This window comes from Anoplophora glabripennis, unplaced genomic scaffold, assembly GCF_000390285.2.
Source record: "Anoplophora glabripennis isolate ALB-LARVAE unplaced genomic scaffold, Agla_2.0 scaffold168, whole genome shotgun sequence".
Taxonomy (NCBI): Eukaryota; Metazoa; Arthropoda; class Insecta; order Coleoptera; family Cerambycidae; genus Anoplophora; species Anoplophora glabripennis.
Window position 1 is genome coordinate 841,997 of NW_019416458.1, and position 21,431 is coordinate 863,427.

At 31.5% G+C, this 21,431-nt stretch overlaps 3 protein-coding genes across 3 annotated transcripts in view; 1 reads left to right on the plus strand and 2 right to left on the minus strand.

Moving 5' to 3' along the window:
- The window catches only part of LOC108907259 (RAD50-interacting protein 1), a 24,831-nt gene continuing 3,400 nt past the window's right edge, over positions 1-21,431 (minus strand). Inside the window, exons 2-11 of the mRNA XM_018710855.1 lie at positions 6,263-6,429; positions 5,970-6,205; positions 5,743-5,916; positions 5,403-5,690; positions 5,224-5,329; positions 4,924-5,149; positions 4,540-4,874; positions 1,066-1,295; positions 706-1,005; positions 1-326 (exon numbers count right to left, since the gene is read on the minus strand). Of these exons, the coding sequence (XP_018566371.1) occupies positions 113-326; positions 706-1,005; positions 1,066-1,295; positions 4,540-4,874; positions 4,924-5,149; positions 5,224-5,329; positions 5,403-5,690; positions 5,743-5,916; positions 5,970-6,205; positions 6,263-6,403 (2,250 nt within the window). The 5' untranslated portion in view covers positions 6,404-6,429 and the 3' untranslated portion in view covers positions 1-112. The remainder of the gene's footprint in view (positions 327-705; positions 1,006-1,065; positions 1,296-4,539; positions 4,875-4,923; positions 5,150-5,223; positions 5,330-5,402; positions 5,691-5,742; positions 5,917-5,969; positions 6,206-6,262; positions 6,430-21,431) is intronic.
- LOC108907261 (protein enhancer of sevenless 2B) lies at positions 7,693-19,534 on the minus strand. Its single transcript, XM_018710863.2, has 5 exons — positions 18,993-19,534; positions 18,838-18,935; positions 18,665-18,784; positions 18,366-18,531; positions 7,693-8,873 (listed from the first exon to the last, which is right to left on the minus strand). The coding sequence occupies exons 1-5, from the start codon at positions 19,068-19,070 to the stop codon at positions 8,700-8,702; spliced, it is 636 nt and encodes a 211-aa protein (XP_018566379.1). The 5' UTR covers positions 19,071-19,534; the 3' UTR covers positions 7,693-8,699.
- Positions 21,113-21,431, plus strand: part of LOC108907260 (mitochondrial uncoupling protein 4) — a 22,955-nt gene continuing 22,636 nt past the window's right edge. The window contains exon 1 of the mRNA XM_018710857.2: positions 21,113-21,200. The gene's annotated coding sequence lies outside the window, so the exon portion shown is untranslated. The remainder of the gene's footprint in view (positions 21,201-21,431) is intronic.

Consider the following 21,431-nt stretch of genomic DNA (forward strand, 5'->3'; position numbering starts at 1 on the left):
TCCGTTTCAATAAATTATTAATTTTAAAAGCATCTTCACATAATCAACAATTCCAATACAAATTCATATATAAAATCAACGTTAACAAAAAAAAACAAACAATCTGCCGCTGCTAGTCTATAGATATCCTATTAAAAGTAATGTCGACTCTTTGATTCAGTATCTTCACAGCCATCTTAGGGGTGAAATTGCTGATGCCGATCTCCTTCAGAGCTTTTCCCCTCGTGTCCTCTACTCCGGTGGCACCCTCTAGCGCTAAAATAGTCTCTCGGAGGAGTAGAGCGCTGCCTTTGCTTATATTCAACAAAACGCAAGATTCTATCAACCTACAAATTTGTAAATCTAGGAAGACGTTCATAGACGGAGCGAGTAACAGCTTATCCAAAAAATATATACGCTATTATATAGAATAGATATCACCAAATAACAAATTACGAGAAAAAAATATTTGAAAATTGTTACAATTAAAAGGGTCACCTAGTAGAGTTCATCGAAATGTTCTTTAATTTTTTTGCACGCTACAGGTAGCTTCACTAGATTTGATTTGACAAATCCGTTTTATTGAGTATTACTGTGGTTTCCGTTACGGTCTTATTACTGCGGTTTATTGTTAACATCTGTCTTAGAAGTTTTAATTATGCTATTTACATGGAGTTATTGTATTTGGATAAGTTGTTAATCACCGTGCATATCCGTTCGACTTACTGTGCAAAGTAATTGTTTGGTCGTTCGCTAAACTGCGAGAATAGCGGAATCAAATTCCTGGTTACGTCGAATTTAAGCTGTAGGGCCCCCCCTTCGCTGAACCTAGTGTCGAGAACCAGGTCCTCGAATAAATAAGTGTCCAACTGTTGCGCTATGGATCGCCACACGTACGTAAACAATTTACTTTGCAAACTCTTCTGGAGTTGGTGCAAACGCTTCGAGAGAATCTCGAACATCGGACAAGCTGAAGGCGTCAGCGATAAGCTACGGAATTCTTTAGCTGTTTTCATAAACGCCCATCTAAAAGACCGGTTAAATAAACATATTTGAACCAAAAAAGGATGAAAAACATTTGCTTACCTTTCTCTGCGGTAGTCCCTGCTTTTACGTTTGATCTCGATTATTACCGTTTCGGCCAGCGTATTTAAGATATCTTTTCTCATGTGTCTATAGAGGGACAACGTTTCTGCGAAAACGGTGTCCGTTTCTATTTCGAACAACTGACTATCCTCGAATTCAGTCGAGGTGGGACTAACCGGTTGTTTCGCCATCTCCAACTGGCTTTTGTAGTAATATAAATTCAAATAATGCTGAAATTTGAGAACTCGTGAACATATTTGGCGCACAATGTGTAGCTATAAATTTTCATTGCTAAGTTAAGGTCACTTTTTAAATTTATTACAACGCTATATTTTTAAAACGGTTACAGAAGCGCTAGATTTCATTCGCTGAATGTACACATTTGCTCATAGGCCAAGCAAGTAAAATTTTTACTCGAAAAAAGTCCTATCCGCAAGATTATTGTAAAATTGTCTAAAGGAATGTAATACAAGACATCTCTCATCTCGTGAGTCGAAAAATTTTATTAGCTAACTTTTCTATGTAAACAAATAAGTGAGGAAAACAGTTTTTTCACTTTGCAGGGAGAACCATCAATTTTAGCAAAAAGTGACTCACAGACAGCTTATAGGGAGTACAATTATCTACAAAATGAGAATTGTTAAATTAAAATCGGTAAATAAACAAAAAAGTCATTGCAAAAAAACAAGAAAAGTGCCCATTTCTTAATTTGTTTATAACTATCGCATTTATTGTTTAAATTTTATAAATAAGTTGAGGGTTTTGTCATACTTTAAAAGTGTGCCAAAAGTGGGCGCTGTAGGTGCAATAGTTTTCGCACAATTCTATTAGTTTATAGCGGAGGCTCAAAAAGTTATGAACTTTAAGCCTCTGTACAGGCGTTAATTTTCAACCAAACATGATTCTGAAAGCGTCATTGTATTCTTAAAGACGTAATTAAGCGACCTATTAAAAAATATCACCGTTTTTTTGACATTAATATTCTCAAATTGTGCATTAAAAAACCGTGCGTTTTTCGCTTATAAACAATTTGAATAAAATTGTTGCTATTTATGCTACCTCACCGAAAATAGATACAATGGATAGCTGGCAAAAAAATACAAATTTAAAAAAAAAAACACCCTCTATGACCAACAGGAGCCAAGATAAGAAATTTTTTTTTTAAAACGTAGCGCAATTGTTTATAAACATTGACTTGAATTTTTCGCAAAATAAAGTTTACGACGTAAACTACGATTTCCCGTGAATTGCATTGAAAAATTTGGAAAATTAACAACTCACAAGCCATTTAAGGAGAAGGTCCTTGCTAAGTAAACTGTCCGGCGTGGTGATAGGGTAAGCTCGTCCAAGAGTCGCGCGCGCGGGTAAAGTTCAAATTGATGCGCGCTGTAAATTTTGCAATATCTTGGCTTCTATTCATCGTAGAAACTTCTTTTTTTTTAAACTAGGGTAGTTTGATGAAAAAATAACAATGGGCATATTTAAGAATTCGTAGAATAGCCCTGAACCCCAGAAAAAAAATACTTTTTTAATTTACAAAAATGTCACAAAAACTATTGTTAAATGAAATATTAATTAATTATTCATTTAAGAACTTACTTATTTTTATATATTAAGCCAAAGTAAACTTATTTTTTCAATGTTTTGTATTATTTAATTACGATTTAAATGTAAAAATTAAAGTAAAAATTGACAAATTATTTTCAGATTATTTGAACTTATTGCAAAATTCTCAAAATTAAAAAATATTAAAAATAATGCGGTCGATAAAATTACAATTTTAACTTCTTTTAATATATAAAAATTTTTTATTATATTTATTACTAATTTTATACAAAAAAATTTTTGTAACAATCAAAATTAATTCAAAAAATACTAATCACAACCATTTTCAATAATAATAATACAACAATTTAAAATTTAAAATTTTTTCTATTTTTATGAAAAATAGCTTTTTAAATGAACGATAGCTTCATTTATTTATTTAATAATAGTAAAATAATTCCGAAATTGAAATTTTAATTAATATTTCGTTTAACAATAACTTTTGACATTTTTGTAAATTAAAAAAAATTCAGTAAAAAGATGCATTTTTTCTGGGGTTTAGGGCTATTCTACGAATTTGTAACTATGTCCATTGTTATTTTTTCGTCGAGCTACCGCAGTTAAAAAAAAAGAAGTTTCTACGATGAATATAAGCCGAGATATTGCAAAATTTACAGCGCGCATCAATTTGAACTTTGGATTTCACTGTACTCGCGCGAGCGACTCGCTTGGACGAGCTTCCCCCACCACCAAGCCGGACATTTTACTTAGCAAGTACCTTCTCTTTAAAGGGCTCCTGAGCCGTTAATTTTCCACATTTTTTCAATGCAATTCACGGGAAATCGTAGTTTACGTCGTAAACTTTATTTTTTGAAAAATTCAAGTCTTAATGTTTATAAACAATTATGCTATGATGTTTTAAAAAAATTCTTATCTTGGCTCCTGTTGGTCGTAGAGGGTGCTTTTTTTTTAAATTGTATTTTTTTGCCAGCTATCCATTAAATCTATTTTCGGAGAGGTAGCATAAATAGCAACAATTTTAATCAAATTGTTTATAAGCGAAAAACGCACGGTTTTTTAATGCACAATTTAAGAATGTTAATGTCAAAAAAACGTTGATATTTTTTAATAGCTCGCTTAATTACGTCTTTAAGATTACAATGACGCTTTCAGAATCATGTTCGGTTGAAAATTAACGCCTGTACAGAGGCTTAAAGTTTATAACTTTTGGAGCCTCCGTTATAAACAAATTGAATTGTGCGAAAACTATTGCACCTACAGCGCCCACTTTTGGCACACTTTTAAAGTAAGACAAAACCCTCAACTTGTCATAGGTTTTATAAAATTTTAACAATAAATGTGATGGTTATAAACAAATTAAAAAATGGGCACTTTTCTTGTTTTTTTGCAATAACTTTTTTGTTTATTAACCGATTTTAATTTAACAAGTCTCACTTTGTAGATGATTTTACTCCTTACAAGCTGTCTGAGAGTCACTTTTCGCTAAAATCTATGGTTTTCCCTTAAAAGTGAAAAAACTGTTTTCCTCACTTATTTGTTTAAATAGAAAAGTTAGCTAATAAAATTTTTTGACTCACGAGATAAGAGATGTCTTGTATTATGTTCCTTTAGACAATTTTACAAAAATATCGCGGATAGGAATTTTTTCGAGTTTCTCTTTTATTTTCGCTAATTTTCCTGGTGTATCAATATTTCTTGTGATTGATATGAAAATGCTGCCAATAGCACCCTTCGTTACGAAATCAAAAAGAGTCTTTCGATATTTTTGATATTAGAAGTACATGAAAAATAAAACTACGCCTACACTTGCTGCAAGCGAAAAAATTTCAAGGCAATACTCAAAACACATAGTTATGTCCACAAAGGGCGGGTTTTGGTCATAGTTTTTATCAGTTTCCAACAACTTACCAACATTGCGCCCCAATCTATCAGCACATTCTCAATATAGTAAATGCTGTTCGCAATCGCAAGAATCTTTGACTCAATGACATCACCCTCCTCGGCGTTTACAATTTGCAACAACCTAACCCTAAAATCGTCCAACAGCTCCAGCTGCAACTCCAGGAATTGCAACCTATGACCTGGTTGCGGCAGAGACTCGTAACGTTCCGTTATGGTCTGCTGTAAAGTTATAAAAGTGTCTGCGCACGTCGTTATCTTTAAATCTTCCACGTCGGAGGTCAACGGGTCGAATGCGTCCAACGAGTTAGGCGGCAGCATTGCGTCCATTTTTTCAATTGCGTCTGGAAAATGAAAGTGAACGTTTTCCTTTTAACTGAATCAAATATTTACATTTTTTCTCCATCGCCAGCCATTTCACAAACACTTGCGCCTGCGTTAGCACCGCTAGGATGCTGGGTTGGTTCGTGGGGTAGTCGTAAATTTCACGTAATTCTTTATCGAAACCTAGGGCTTCGTCTATTGAATGCGAAAAGGTAAAGTCATCGTACTGCAAACTAGGCAGCTCCGAATATAACTTTTCGACAGCCAGCTGCACTAAACCCCTTATCAGTTCAAGCTAAAAACATCAATATTTGATTTTATTCAAACGTTTGTGGCAAACTACAACTCGTCTGAATGATTTTTTTTTACCTTTGCGTCTATATGATGTAAGCCTAGCTTATCAATGACGGGTTGGATATATTTCCCTACAAAATCTCTGTGGTCCCTTATCCATGTAAGAATTTGAGTAAAATACCTGAAATTTAATACAGTATAGAGTTGTTCTCACCGAGCAAATTGAATACTTATATGTTACAAATTTTTCTTACCATTCTGGTTTATCGGGCCGATTCGTCTGTCTTGCGCCGTAGAAGTGATAGAAAAATCTTTTACGCAGCGGTTGAGCTAAAAAATGCAGGGGTAAACACAGGGGAGGAAAATCGGACAGCAACGCAGAGGTTATCACAGGCTCGCTAGCTTCACTAGGCAGTTCGATTTGAAGCAGATACTCTGAAATAATTTGCAATTTATGTATATACGTAGGTAATGGGACAACCAAAGAAAAGTTTGTACTAACGAAAGGCCACTTGATTGCTTTTAAAACTTCGTCGAAGTCCCTGAAAATGTTTTAGTTGTGATTACAGTTTGAGACAAATTCCCGAATCTTACTTTGCAAATTTGTCCTTTAAAATATTGTGCCAGTGGTGGATTGTTTCCTTCAGGTAATCCCGTAAATGCACTCCGGAAAAATCAGCCAAATTCCTACTAATTTCTGTTAAATTAGCGAAAAGAGTGGCGCATTTCTCGTCGTCTCTTTTTCCAATTTCTCTTTGTAGTTCCGCACTAAAATATCGAGTTACAAAGAACTTTGAACGGTGTGATTATGTTTTAATTACCTTAAGTATTCTATATGCTGTATGACTCTCATATATTGCAAAGTGCATTGTAATGTATTTAGTTTGTCAAAATGCTCCTTAACTTCGTTTCTTACTTCGTCAACATCTTCCAAGTCCTTTTTAATATCTCCAATAATATCCTTACCCCTTTCTATGACATCTTCTGTTCTTTTTACAACATCTTGTGCATTTTTTACACTCTTGCCAATAGAAGATTCTGTACTCGTAACATCCAACTACAAATTATCAGTACAAAAAAATACAATGCAATTGTTGGTTGCTTGGTACGTTACCTCTTTCTCTATGGCTGCCTTTTGTGCTAAAAGATTTCGGTGCAGTTCCCTACATTTTTCCAAGTCCAGCAAATCCTTCCCATACTTCTCATTCAATTCTTGAACGACTTTTCGTTTAATTTCAGTTGAACACGATACCATAATTGAATGAGGTGGCAGAACATAACCTATATTTTGAACTTTTATTATAATTTACGACTAGCTTTAATAATGGTTAAGACAGAAATAAAAATAATTATTACACTTATAATTTTAAACTCGGGTCTAAAATAATGGATTCTTGTCCATAAATAAATTAATTAATTATACAGTACAAGTTGTTTAGGTTGTTCGTACTACTAGTAGACACAATGACCTGTAGGTCATGTCGTAATAAATAGTACTAGAGTTTAGGAGCTAGCTTGCCATTGGCTGAGCACGTTATAAAAAGATAAGAGATAGCTGCTTGAATTAAATTTAAATGGGCCAAATGGTATCTCGCTCTTTCTCTCGCCGAATATGATTGGTGTCCTGTGACGTAATAGAGAGGGGTTTATGCTGCATGAGATGACGTCACTTGAGAGAAAGACACAATCATAGCATATATTGATAAAAATAATGCAACTTTGCCCTTTATCTAAAAATTTAGAGCTGTTGCGGTTTAACAACTTCACATCATTAATTTTATTATGCAAAAAGGTGAAGTTTCTGCAAACTTGAACAAAATATTGAAATTTAGATTCACAATTAATTCACAAGTAATTTACACACTTAAATTTACCTTTAAACAGGATTCATACCATATGCAAATGCGGAAATTACAAGTTTTAACTTAAATTGTCTCCAGTGGTGTCAATGTAGTAAAAATCAGGTGACATCATGTCCAGGGAGGATGAAATTAAGTTTGCTGACGAACATACTATACTATTTGTGGTGACGTCACTAGGGAACAAGGCTGATGAAATAAAGGCATGGAAATGCAATACCTAATCACATATTTTACTTTTTTAATTTTATTTCGCAGAGGATGTACCGTTGAGATCAAGTGATTAAGAAAGGAAGGCAGGATGTGGAACGTTGTATACAGTGATAACGACGGGTTGTATAATAACATATATTTTACTAAATATGTTGCACTTACTGTCATAGTCATATTAAACTAAGTTAGTATTTACATAAGATCTAAAAAATATAAGCCAGATAATGCCAAAAAAATTATTCTATGCTAATTAAATGCAAATATATTAAATTTTGGCAATATCTTTTGGACATAATATATACAAAGAAAAATGTAATCCAGATTATTAAAAAAATATGCAGGTAAAACTACAATAAACGATATCATAAAGGAAAACTATAATGGCATCTTGTTGATTAAACATATGAAGACTAAAAGAGTATAACTGTGGCATAAATCGTACTTTATATTGTATTGTGATAAGTATTATATATTTTTTTTTGATTGGCAAAAGCCTGTCATGTTTCGTACTACAGTAAACTTTTTCGTTGATCGAATATTCAAACAGAAGGCATAGATGAACAAGCACGTTACTAAAAAATAACTCTAAAAGTACTCAATGAACACATCCAACTTTCGAGCGGTTTAAAAATTAGATGTGTCGATTTCAATATGCGGATTAAAAAAAATAGTAAGGTCTTACACTAATTAAACATTAAATTTAGAATATGTATATAACGCAACCACTAAATCAACAAAATCACTATCAGTGGCTGAAATCATATAAAGTGAATATTAAATATGAGCGACGCTATCATATAAGAGATAAAATAATTAAAATACGAGAATAATAAAAAACATCACATACAAATATAAATAATAAACTTTAAACGTTACCATCAATCTTTCCCAGGGTTCAACAATATGATTATAGTATTATTAGAATAGTTCACTAGCAGCTATCTTTCGTTACCTGTTTCGAGACTGACCAAGTGTTTATTTTTTTCCCACAAAAAATCCCTAATTAACCCATAAATTATGTTCAAAATGGGAAACAAAATACGTTACGAGCAACATAACTTCTACATAATACACCCTACAAATTTTTGTCTAAATTATCTTATTGTTTTACTAATTGCAGGGGAAAGTAATGTGTTTGAGGAGGTGTTTCTGCTCCTCGCATAAAAGCCAAGAGGTTCAAAAAATATATGTCTCCGATTTTCGCAAAACGCCTTAGAAAAAACTCCCCGCCTTCATTATTACACCTATTTGCACCAGAAAAACCGAAAACCACCAGAACTAAAGATCGATGCTAAGTATACGCCTTATCCTTAACATCGTTCGATTTCAACTTTGCACCAAGGAATCAGTGTTAATGTAAATCACACACACGTTTTGTTTAATTCTTTTTTTTAAGGTAACTTTTCGAAAAGTGATGATCGAACTTAATGCCTTTAAAAAATGTGGAGTAAAAGTTTTGTTGGTGTTGCAAGTGCGGACTTATGTGTGATAAGGCGTGACGTAGGTGGCCGGGAAGAGACCCTTGCGGTGCCCTATTTCCCCGTGCCACCAGTGCTGATCCGTGCGGTCTGTGACCGTGATGACGTCGCCCCGTTTGAATTCCAATTCCCCCACCTCCTGCGGAGTGAAGTCGTACAGTGCTTGCACCAGATACTGAAAAATGAAAGCAAAACATTAACTTTTAACTCAGAAAAAGTAAGGCGTTTCTGAAAGTTTATGACATTTTAACGTTTAAATTGACAATTGAAAGCCTTCCATTCATAGCTACCTGAGACTTAGAAAGTTTTCGTTACGTTCAAAAAATCAAATAGTGAGATATGATATCTAATTTCCTGTTTCTACTACGGGCTGCTTCCTTTTAACCACATAAAGGGATGTGATTTTTAGTACTATCGGACTAGATTTAGTACAATACTTCAGTTTCCAGATTAGTACCCCTTTAAAAAAGCTATAAACACGTTTTAGGAATTTATAACATTAAAAGCAATTTGTTTATTTTGCCTTATTTCTAATAAATGTGCAATGTTACAGAAGTTAAAATTATTGGTACTTTTTTTCATTTATTTAAGTGATATGTTGCTAGAGCAACAAAGGGTGCGACATCTATTGTTTTCCTTAAAATTATTTTAATAGGGAAGTTTCAGCTTCATCGCTTTATACATATTTGAATATTCTTAAGTTTTTTTTGGCAATATTTTTAACTGTTTAGAAAAAATGTAAAATGACAATTTATTTTTAATGTGGAGAGTAGTAGCAAGTGAAGAACAACGTCTTAAATATCAGAATTTGTACGAGTTCACTTTCCCAATGACAGAAAACTTATAAAGATATGAAAAGTGAAATTAATGACAAACTAGTAAGCAAACATAATGTCAAAAAAAATGGGGTTGTTCAAATTAGAAAAAAGTGGTGTTTTTTTATACCTATCAATATGCCGTTTAGAAAGTTTTAAAATTACTGGTAGTTCCGGAGATACCCGGAGACCCGAAATTTTGCAAAATCGTTTTATTTTTTTTGGCGCTATTTGAAAACGAATTTTAAAATAAATTGCATATATACATTGCCACTTTTTTCGCTCTATCCAATGGCGTCAACATTTTTGCAATCCGACGTTTCGTCTTCGAGGGGCCATCATCAGGTTAATTTTTTTAAATACGTCGCTGCTATTTTTATGACAAAATCTAGTCATTTTTAATTCTGAATTAGATGATATTACTATTGTAATTGCTTAAAAAGGTTTTTAGTTTGTTTTAGCTATCATTTAGAATTTTCCTGCAAATTTTAAATGTTTTGCAGATATTAATTTGTATTTTTCAATATCCGTCATTTCCCATTTTTTTTTATCAGTTTGAAAAATTATACTCTGGCTGCCATAAAAAAGTTGTATCAAATGGGAAACATTTTACGATTTCAGAAAATAAAAACTTCTAAATAATGTTTGCTCGGCTGAATTAAAAATAAATATACCAGTTTTTTGAAACCATTGAAAACAAATAAAATCTGTCATTTTCTCATTTTTTTTAAATAATTTGTATTCAAATGGAAAATTAAATTCTATCAAATTAAATTAATATCAGAATTTGACTAATAACTCCAATATTTTTAAAATCTAGAAATTGTTTTTAATTTTGGTGATTAAAATAACTCCACAAATTAAAGATAAACCAGATTATCTAGGCTTTACATATTCGGTATTCTGACAACAAATATGATTTGGCAATTTTTTTCTGTCTGCAATTATAATACAGAAGTTCAATATATCCTCCAATACATGTACAGAGTATTCATTAAAGAATGGGCCAACCTTTACCACTAGATTCTACGACAAAAATTAATAGCGAATATACAATGTTGCTCAAAAACAATTAGATTTCGAGATATAGGGTGTCGAAGCTGAAAAAATAAATACGTTTTCAGGCATATCTTGGCAAATACATTAAGGGATTTTTTCCAATGAGAAGTTTTGACGGCGACCTACATCATTTGCTGCGATTTCACTTCAATACAAAAACTCAGTGGTGTGTAAACTATATTTTCGAGACTGCAGCACTTCATAAAGCAGAAATAAATTAACATTTTTCAAATTTTCAATGATATTTCAGTATAAAAAGTAGTATACTTGTTGAATATCGTTGAGGTACCATTTTTGAAAAAAACTGGGTTTAAAGCCCGTAAGGACGTGCAGTTTCTATTTATTTCAACTTCAACACCATGTATCTCGAAAAGTAAGCGTTTATGAACAACATTGTATATGACTTTTCCCCATTAATTTTCATCACAGAATCTAGTGGTAAAGTTTGGCCCATTCTTTAACGGACACCCTGTATAAAGCCTATTACAATTGGAATTTTAAAAAATTCTCTGATAAGTTATATATATTATATAAGTTACACCATAATATACCACCCATTATCTTTTTTATTATCTTTCAAAAAAAATAAAATAGTGTATAAGAAGGATCAAAATTTTAGGGAACGTTTTTAGATTTCCTATAACCTAAGACAAAAGACAATTGAGCATCGGGTCTAGTTTATTTTTAAACGGAATTTATATTTTTACACATTTCAATAACATGCTTTTCTCGAAAATCTTAAGTCAAAATAGTCGGTAATAAATAGAGACAGTCACCCCGTATATCTGCCGCACTTATCCCATAACATTTTAAACATTATCTTTTATTATAACCATTGATTCTATCTTATCTTTTCACAAACTATATTTGTACGTACCAAATTTTAAATAATATGAATATTTTGCTTCTGATAATGATAAGCAATCGTTTGAACTACTATAAAAGGATATCAAAGAGCATTTGATATACCAAATATTTAATTTATCTATTTGAATTACATGAAATACAATGTATTATACGATTGTCTGTTATAAACGAAAACTTTGTAGATAACCGAACGGTCACAATGTGACACACAGTAAAAATCATTTTCATTTCTGGTTGTTCATCATATCTACAACAGCAAACGATAAGCAATTTATTGGGCAAATCTATAAGGAACATAAATATTAATAAAGCAAACAACATAAGGTGATTATTGTTGTGTAAATAACAGCAATTAAATTAGTAATTAGTGATCCGCCGTATCTAAATCAGCCACGTGACGTAATACAATTAACAAGTGTTACGTTGTACGTACTCAGAGCACTATAAAATTTATTTGAAGTGGCTATTGACGGGAATTGGGACTTAGACTATTTAATCTATAAACGTTTTCGGTTTTATAATTTTTTTTTGATGAATTTCAAAAATGGAAAAGTAGAAAATTTTATTTTTGAACTTTATCTCGACATTTCAAAATATCATTCTCGGTAACACAAAAAATAAAAATTTACATTATCTTAAATTTAAATTAAAAAAAGGTAAAAAATTATGTGGGCTGATTTGAGGGCTTTTCCTAAAATTTACACGCTTCAGTGGTGGAGCTACGGGGTATCGGTGGCATATTTTTCTAAATAAAACAGTACGTCACTGCTTTACGGTAACAACCATGATATATTCAGATTCATCTTTCAATTTTCTACAAATTACTACTCTTTTGTTTTTCCTGATTTTTGAGTAAAACTTAAAAAACCAACTGAAACACACTTCGACATTATAGAAAATGAAAGACGAATCCGAAAATATCATGATTGTTACCGTAGAGCAGTGGCGTACTATTTTGTTTAGAAAAATATGCCACAGATACCCTGTATCTCCACCACTGGAGCATGTAAATTTTAGAAAAAGTCCTCAGATTTTCGACAATGTTTACATAAATACAAGTGCCCAATTTCAAATTATTTCACTTACTAGTTTTTAAATTATTTAAAAAAATTATAAATATTTTTTGAAGTTGTATCTGTATCTTTTTAACAGTGTCCTAGATAAAAATTTTATAGGTAAGACTCCTAAAATTCATCAACAATACGAGGTTTCATTTTTGGTTACTATTTGTGAGTCACCCTGTATATCCACTGCCCCTCATTTCCCGATCTTCCCCCACTACTCAACCGCGTACGCGCTCTCGTTTTTGAGCCAGTACTTATAATTCACTACTTTTGTGCACAGGATCAGTTCTACAACTGAAAAAATGGCGCAGTGATAAATTTAAAAAAAAACGCTAAATTCTCCCATTTTTCCGGGTTTTCTTCGTTTCTAATTATCCGATCGGATCAATCGACCTTTCGTTTTATTCATATTTTGATTCTCTACAATTCTCTTTATAGCAATAAAATTGCTTCGTTGGTTTAAGTTTTATAAGCAAAAAACTAAAAAAATGCGTTTTTATCACCGATTTAATGCTCTATTGATTGTCCTACACAGAAAACACGCTTGAACTTTTGGATATGTTGTTATATTACACCCTATATTATATTCATTAAAAATTTAAACTCTATAAATAAAATAGATCTAATTGTCTTATGATATAGCATCTGACCACGCCTAATACTACTGTTTCGCCAGCTGAATATCCCAAAAAGGAAATGTTTGAATGTCATGAAATCAATAACGTATTTCATTCAGAAGCAGATAATTGTTTTTCTCCATTTTTAGCATCTAAAATATAAACCACTCGCATAAATTAAAATATATTTTGCACAGCCGATTTAATTTAGCTTAAAAAAAAACAAAGACATTAAAATGTTTGTTAACTACCAATTGTTATTTCCAATTGTTTTATGTTACGTAACAATGTCACAGTGATGCAACAATGACGTTTAACCGTATATTAAAACCGAAATTATCATCATCCACAGACTGGTTTACTAATAAATAAATTATTTTAATTGCCAATAAAAGGAGACTAAACTTTAAGGGCATAAAAAAAGTGTACAACAGTAAACAAGTGTAGGTTTAACCACTGTTGCACAGAGAATTATATAAACAATGAAATGAATCATACTTTCGTAATATTTTTTTAGTACAGATTTGATCGTATAACGGAAGGAGTAATTGTTTTACAAGTCCAAGTTTACATTCTCTTTTCATTCGTCGTCAGTAGTGGTCAGTAACAGACAAAAAAAAATTGTTAATTAAATCGTGACATCCCAAGACCCTACGTTTGATAATAATCGTAAAGATAAATATTTACAATACAATGTGGAAATGTTTTTACATACTGTGGTTAGTTGCGAAATAGAATTCGATCCACTTTATTAACATGTTTAGAAGTTAGCTGTATAATTTGAAAAAAAAATTCTGTTCCCAGTGAGAAGAATATTGAAAATTTTGGTGCTGCGACAAATCCTTGAATATTATTTTGTATTTAATTACACTGCAATAAATTACAAAATTTTGTATTTAAATATAAAACAGATAACTCAATTATTGAGATAATTAAAGTTGTAAGTAAAAGAATTAGGTCAAATATCCCTGAAGGATTCGAATTTTAACTTTTAATTGCTTCTTTACTTTCTATGGGTCAAAAAAATTTATAAATAAACTCACCAAAAACATAAAAGTAGCAGAAAAATTTTCAGAAAAAGAGAAGCATCTTGAAGCTTGAAGATTCTAGTTTTTAAATCTTAAAATGAAAATTTTTTTGGGAATCACAGCGCAATCAAAAGAAATAAGGCAAAAGTTTTACAATTTTTTTTAATTTTCAATACTGCACATGGGCTTAGAACATTTTTTGTCTGGTTTAATCAATGCCGGCATCATTTAGCCTGATTCATCAGCTTCAATTTGTTTTTTTTTTGTTTTCTGTACGATTATTTCTCATTGAATTCAGCTATTAAGTGAAAAACCGTATTTTTTTTGATCATCGATATCTCATGAACTAATTATCATACAGCGAACGGAAACTGGGTTTTAGATACTTAAATCAATCATCTTCAAGGGAATTTCGGTATGTTTGAGAATTTTTTTTATACTTGGGATTAATTTGAAAGTGCAAATAAATGACTTTTTCTGTTATTTTGGAAAATCAACGACTACTTTACAAATATTGCGAAAAGTACCAATGTCTGTAGTTTTTTTTTAGTTCAATACATGCCCATAAGGCCTGGAAACTTTGGAATCGATCCGTTGAACCGTTCCTTTCCTGAATCGTCTAAGATTTATAAAAAATTAAAGGAGCAGGTTTATTGCTCCTTAAACATATGATTAAGATGAAACAATTTTTTTGCGTTATTTTTTCTTACAATTTCATACGTAAATATCGAAAAAAATAAATTCAAGTTTTTGAAAATAAAAAACATCAATTTTGAAATACATATTTCAAATTTTTCTGCGTCCTCTTTTTTAGAATTCCACATTGAATATTTCTAATGTCATAAAACATTTTATTTTAATTTAAAAATGTTAAAAATTTTTTTTTTTCAAAATTTAGTTTTTTTTTTATATTAAATTTTTTTTTCAACTTTAAATTTCAAAAAGATTTTTTCTCTACATTAGAAATATTCAATGTAAAATTATAAAAAAGAGGACGCAAAAATTTTTTTAAAAATTTTAAAATTTTTTATTTATTTCAAAATGATTTTTTTTTCAAAACTGATTTTTTTTTCGTCCACTGTTCTACAATTTTACAATGAATATTTCAAATGTCGAGGAATTTTTTTTTAAATTTAAAAAAAGTTGAAATTGATTTTTTTTTACAAAATTTTGAATTTTTTATTTCCATATTCAGTATTTAACGCGAAATTGTGAGAAAAATAAATCATTAATTGATGTTTAACTAGCAATAAATATGCTCCTTTAATTTTTTATAAAACTGACGATTCAGAAAAGAAAAACGGTTTGACCGATCAAAGTACCAATGTTGAAACATTGGTACTTTTCGCAATAATTTTTGCCTTGCATTATTTCTTTTGATGGCACCAAGAATGATGCTCAAAAAAATTTTTCAACTCAAAACTTCAAAACTACTATCTTTAAGCTTCAAGATGTTTGTTTTTTTTCCTCGATACGACCATTATTCACCTTTTAAAAAAATCACTAAAAAAAATTTAGAAAGGGGGAGGGCCAATTAGGTCGGTTTTCGTCCCTTCCATTTTTGACCAAAAAAAAAAGATTTTTTTTTTATCATTTATATCCAATAACTAATCAGTTCCACCCCAAACGGGACCACCCCCTCCTTCCTAGTCAGGATCAATGTCAATTAGAGGTCAGATTGAGAAAAAATGCAATAAAACAAAGAATCTCGGAGTTTAGGTTTTTTGGGTCACTGAGTCCGACTCGGAGGTTTGTTTGTCTATACCAGACCATTTTAAGGTTGTTTCAAGGTCATTTGAAGGTCAAATTGAGAAAAGCTGAGCAATCAAGTCCGATCACATTATACAGGAATTTGAGATCGCTGAGTTCGAATACGAGGTCAGTTTGCCTGTATCAGGTTATTTCAAGGTTGTCTCAAGGTCATTTCAAGATCAAGTTGAGAATACAGTATTTTATGGAGGAATATGGGTGGATTCGAGGTAATATGGGTTGGTATGAGGAAATATGGGTTGGTATGAGGAAATATGGGTTTTTGTGAAGTTTAATATGGTCAGTTCAGTCTTTAGTTTCCAACAAGATTTGGTGAAATACAGAAAGGGGGCCAAAAACCAGCCTTTAATTTTTTTGCCAAGCGTAATTTTAATACCCCATCCCTGACAATGCAATAGTATCTAAATCTTTCTAATAATAATTGATATAAAATATTGCAAATACCAGTAAAAAATATTGTTTTATCATGTTACCTCTATTTTTGAAATATAATTATATAAATCATGTATCGGATTTATATTTTTAAAGAATTCACAAAAAACTATTGTAAAAAATATTTATTCATGTAAAACCTCTACATAGTTTCACCGTTTTCATCTATTCTGAACTTTATCAAACACGAATTTCGTTCATTTGAATTTGCTGGTTTACATACGTGTTTTTTTTTACAGTGTTTACTAACTACTAATGGATGCACGACATCACTTATTCTAATCCCTTTCATAAAGTCAAATTGATTAGACTTAAAATATCAAGAGAAGCGAGATAATCGGCTGTTTACAAAAAAAGGAATTTGAGAAATGTCAATAGACCTCGTGTTTATTAACGAAATACATACAAATTTTTCAGACGTCGGAAATAGATCTTCATTCCTAATCGAACTAGTTTCATGTAGATGTAATTTTTAATAAACAAAATTCAAACGAGAACCGATGAAAATTTCACTAGTTTTTTTAAATATGTATGCCTAAAAATAGCATTGAGAATAATATTGACAACATACTTTCTGTGATTGAGTAATTCCTGAAATATGTGCCAAAAATTCTTATAAACGACATCGAATGTAACGATGATTTATTTTTAAGCAAATGGCATTGCACCTACACTTTTAACTTGTATTTTTGCATAATAACAAACCTTCCGGATCGAAAATAACACATTTTTACTGTCTGGAAATATTTTTATGAAGAAAAAAAAATACTTTCGACAAAACAAGAAAATTACAAATTGTATTTAAAATATAATGAAATAAGAGCTAATCAATTGAAGCATAGAGATTAAGAATTTTGACATGAATTTATTTACTTGAAAGTTTATTTATTTTGTTTGAAACAATAACCTTTAGATGATAACGTAACACATAAAATTTCTTATCTGCCTCATTTACTGCAGCCTTTATAGCTGCTTTACCCACACTAATTTAATTTATTAATGATGTTTTCATCCACTTTTAAACATACACAGTAAATTTTATTTCTATATTCTTCATAAAAATTATTATTTATTACTAATGGTAAATAAAATTAGGCATATTTCAACAGGTCACATAATATATTAAAACTATATTTTATACTGTATAAATAAGTTGATAATAATAGAATGATAAGCAATTTCTAGGAAATGCTACGAAACGTAATTATATTTTGAAGTAACTATAAAAATACATCAGCTTCATTTAAAGAATATAATTTATTATTCATAAAACGGCTTTTACTGTAATTTAACAAGTCGGTATTCCATACTCTGACAAGGGGAAAAACCATTAGCGTACAAAAGTTCAGTTCCAATGATAACCGACCGATTAATTTTTCACGCTATAGAGGAAATAACTGCACCTCATCTTACTATTCTGTGATAACATGCCAAGGTCTTGTCGTGAACAATATGTGATATTTTATGCTTTGCCGATATCATTATAATTTTTACCGAAATAGTAGAATATTCAGAGCCCGTTTTGGAAGTAAAAAAATAAAAATAACATATGCGGGGTGGTCACTATTAGCGTGTACACAAAAAAAGTTGTAGATTATCATAAAATCGGTTGACGTAACATAAACTCGTCATTTTATGCTAAATCCAAAAATCAAATATGGCGGCCATAAAAAAATAGAGTTGGCTGTGAAAATATAAGGATTTAGTAGGCCTTGCACATTTTTTCCAGGCTTACTAGTTTTGACTTATCTGCTATCTTAAATGACAAGAAAAGGCGCAACTATTTCATAATTTAACCAACTTTGCATCTCTTCTAATTTAGGACATCCCTAAAAGTGATCACTGTGTGTATATATACTACAACCATCAAGTTTTTAAAGATAATAAACCTCTAAACAGGAAGTGCACAGACTACCATGGAAATTCCATCCATTTTCAACTCTCTTAAATGAAATGTGTAAAACTTTCCAACTATTCCATCATTCAAGCAGTAATTAATTCACAGAAAGACTTACCTCTTCTGCGACCATATCGCGCAACTTGACGTCCTGCGATCGTGATACCGAGGATGTCCTATGGTATTCCACGAGTTCATTAAGCGAGTTAAACTTCACCACCCACAAAAAGAATTTGCCCTGCGCATCGCGAAGCACTTTAAAATGTTGCACGCCATCCGAACATCTGTAACGAGAAAAACAGATTAAAAACAAACACAATGATTAAGGTCACGGCAGCCTTGATTAAGTCGGCAATTTAATGCATGCCGGTGCAAGGTAATGTATAATTATTGCAGGGATAGTAAATGACAACTTACTTAACCGATAAGGAGAAGTCCCCTGGACTTGATTCGCTAATACGGATTAAGAAGGCCCCTTCATGTTTGTTTAGTAATAGCTTTTCGGCGTCAGCCCTAGTGATTCTCCCATAGTACCATCTAAAAAAATATTACCGTAACAATTCGGAGATTTAACTAATTCGTGATCTTACTCGTGGGGTTTCATTTCAATATAATTACTAGGAATAAGTCCTTCTCTTCCGTCTAGTTCGGCTCTGTACCAGTTCATATCGTCTTCCATGTTTAAGATCTGAAATATTGGGATTGGAATAACAGGGGTTTGCATTTTCATTTCACAATGACTTACTTTTAAAACTTGTGCTTTCCTAAAACTAAGTTCATCATCGGCGGTGGCGTTAAATTCGTGTTTGGCTATGGCCTCCATAGTTATTTATAACAAAGTCGAAGTCTTATCACAAAAAATATACACAAAGATCAGGGCAATAAATTATTGTTTTTATCACAATTGCATTAACAAAACAAAAGGATATTCACTTCATTTGTTCCACGAATGTAATGCTTTAAATACACACACTTCATATTACTCGAACCGCACACAAAATTGTTTTTATGGAATGCCTTTATTAGGTGTTTTTATTAACTTATTTCCACAAGTTCTAAAAAGTGTAATGTACACTCCCCTGTCACAAATGAAATTCTACACTCCGAAATTGAAAATATAATGGCGGAGGGTTATGGTATTCCTTATCTGAAACTGAACATAAAGTGAATATTTCATTTGCCCACTTAGTCACTTATATACTTTCCAAATTATCTTGTGATATCGTTTAGTATACATTATTTAGGTGTAAGGAGCCACAAAATTATTCATATTAGGGAAAATAGTCGGAACTACTTTTTGATCATCGACGAACAGCAATGCCAACTGTCCTAATACATGCCACTGAACTCTACTAGTGAGTGTATGATTCGCGTTTCGCGACTGACTTGCACTACATTCGCAGCAGGCGCGAATATTTGAATTTAGGGCAAGGTGCATCCTGATATTTTTTTTAGAAATCTTATTTTCGATTTAAGAAAATACGAATTTTGTGTACAAGAAGAGAAAATTATTAATATTTTGTGAAGAAAACTATACAAAACAGAAAAGAAACGGGGGTGGGGGCAAAGAAGAGTTGTTCCCATCTATGAGAGAACCAAATACCATAGTTATTAAGTTTTAATTTATATATCTACTTAATTTTACCAAATAACTAACATTTTATTAATGGCATATGAAAACATAATTACTCAGGTTAATGCAACCAATTATACTTTTATGTGTATTGTATGATGCATATCTTTATTGACAAATTCAAAGTGGATTTATTTTTCTTACTTTATAGAAAAAGAAAATACCTGCATATCTGTAGTTGTAAAAAGAAATAATTGTTTTAAGGATATAATAGAATTTTAGTAAAATAATACTAAGTAAATTCGTAATTTATCGTCCCTACATGAAACAGAACAGTCTGTTTTCTTTTTGTAAATTTGACTCATCAGTGTCTCGGAATACCTATAAGGGAAACAAAACTGGACATATATTTTCGGAAAATCATAAATCAACACTTTCCAGTGGGACAAAGTCCATCATCTCAAAATAAAAGCAATGTTCTGCCCTATCTACAATCAACTGCAGTGGCATTTCAACTTCATTAATTAGACTCAATGAAATATTACTTACGTATTAAATATGAGTACAAAAAGAGAAACAAATCATAGAAATAACGCCAACGATTGCAAAAGCTTTTATTTGTAAAATTCCAATTTCACGGAATGACAGGGAAATCAAGCAATGTTGCCAAAGGTCAGAATGTATGTCACTTTAGTGTCTGTCGGTATGTTCATAGACCATTTCTTCTGTAGTACCCCGGTTAAGTCAGTAAAAAATCTACTTTACGAAAATTCACTCCAAGTGTTCAGATTACTACATTTAATTCTTGTCACTCATACGGTTTTAGAGAGAGAGAGAGAGAGAGAGAGAGAGAGAGAGAGAATGTTATATCTAAATCACTACAGTTAATTTCAGTAAATCTCTAATATAAAACATCCTTCGCCATTTATTGTTTCCCCAATTATTATGAATAAAACAAAATTGGTTATTACTTGAATTTGTAACACTGGTAAGCTCCGTATCATGTGACTGACTTAAATGATCAATTGAGTCAATGAAGAAAGTAATTTGTTTCAGCGTCGAAGTTCCAAAGTTTCCACAAATACATTTTTCATTTACATCTAATTGGGCGAAGGCCAAGAAGATTACGCAATTTATATAGTTTTCAAAAAAAATCTCTCCACGAATGGTATAACCACAAAAGATATAATATAGGTATAACCACAGAAGATAAGTTTTATCTTCTGTGGTATAACGTCAGACTCGGTCTCGGTATAGTCGAACTGACTACCAACTAACCAACGTGTCGGCGTCGAAACAGCCCAAAATGAGGCAAGTTCGCGGAGTGATTACTTTATTGTAAAATTGATCGTTGGTGAGAAATCTAACAGTGATTAGATGGTGAGTACTAACCGTTCTTAAATAAACACATAACCTAGCCTTATTAATTCAGGTATTCAGGTATTCAGGTTCAGGTATATGCTTTTTGGCCGATGCGAATTTTTCAGGTTAATTTACGCAATGTTGTCATGTCGACATAACAACACGCTAATAATAATGTTTAAATGGAAGATTTTCTATTTATTTCTGAATGGAAAGGTGCCGACAAATGAAGGTTAATATTCAATATTG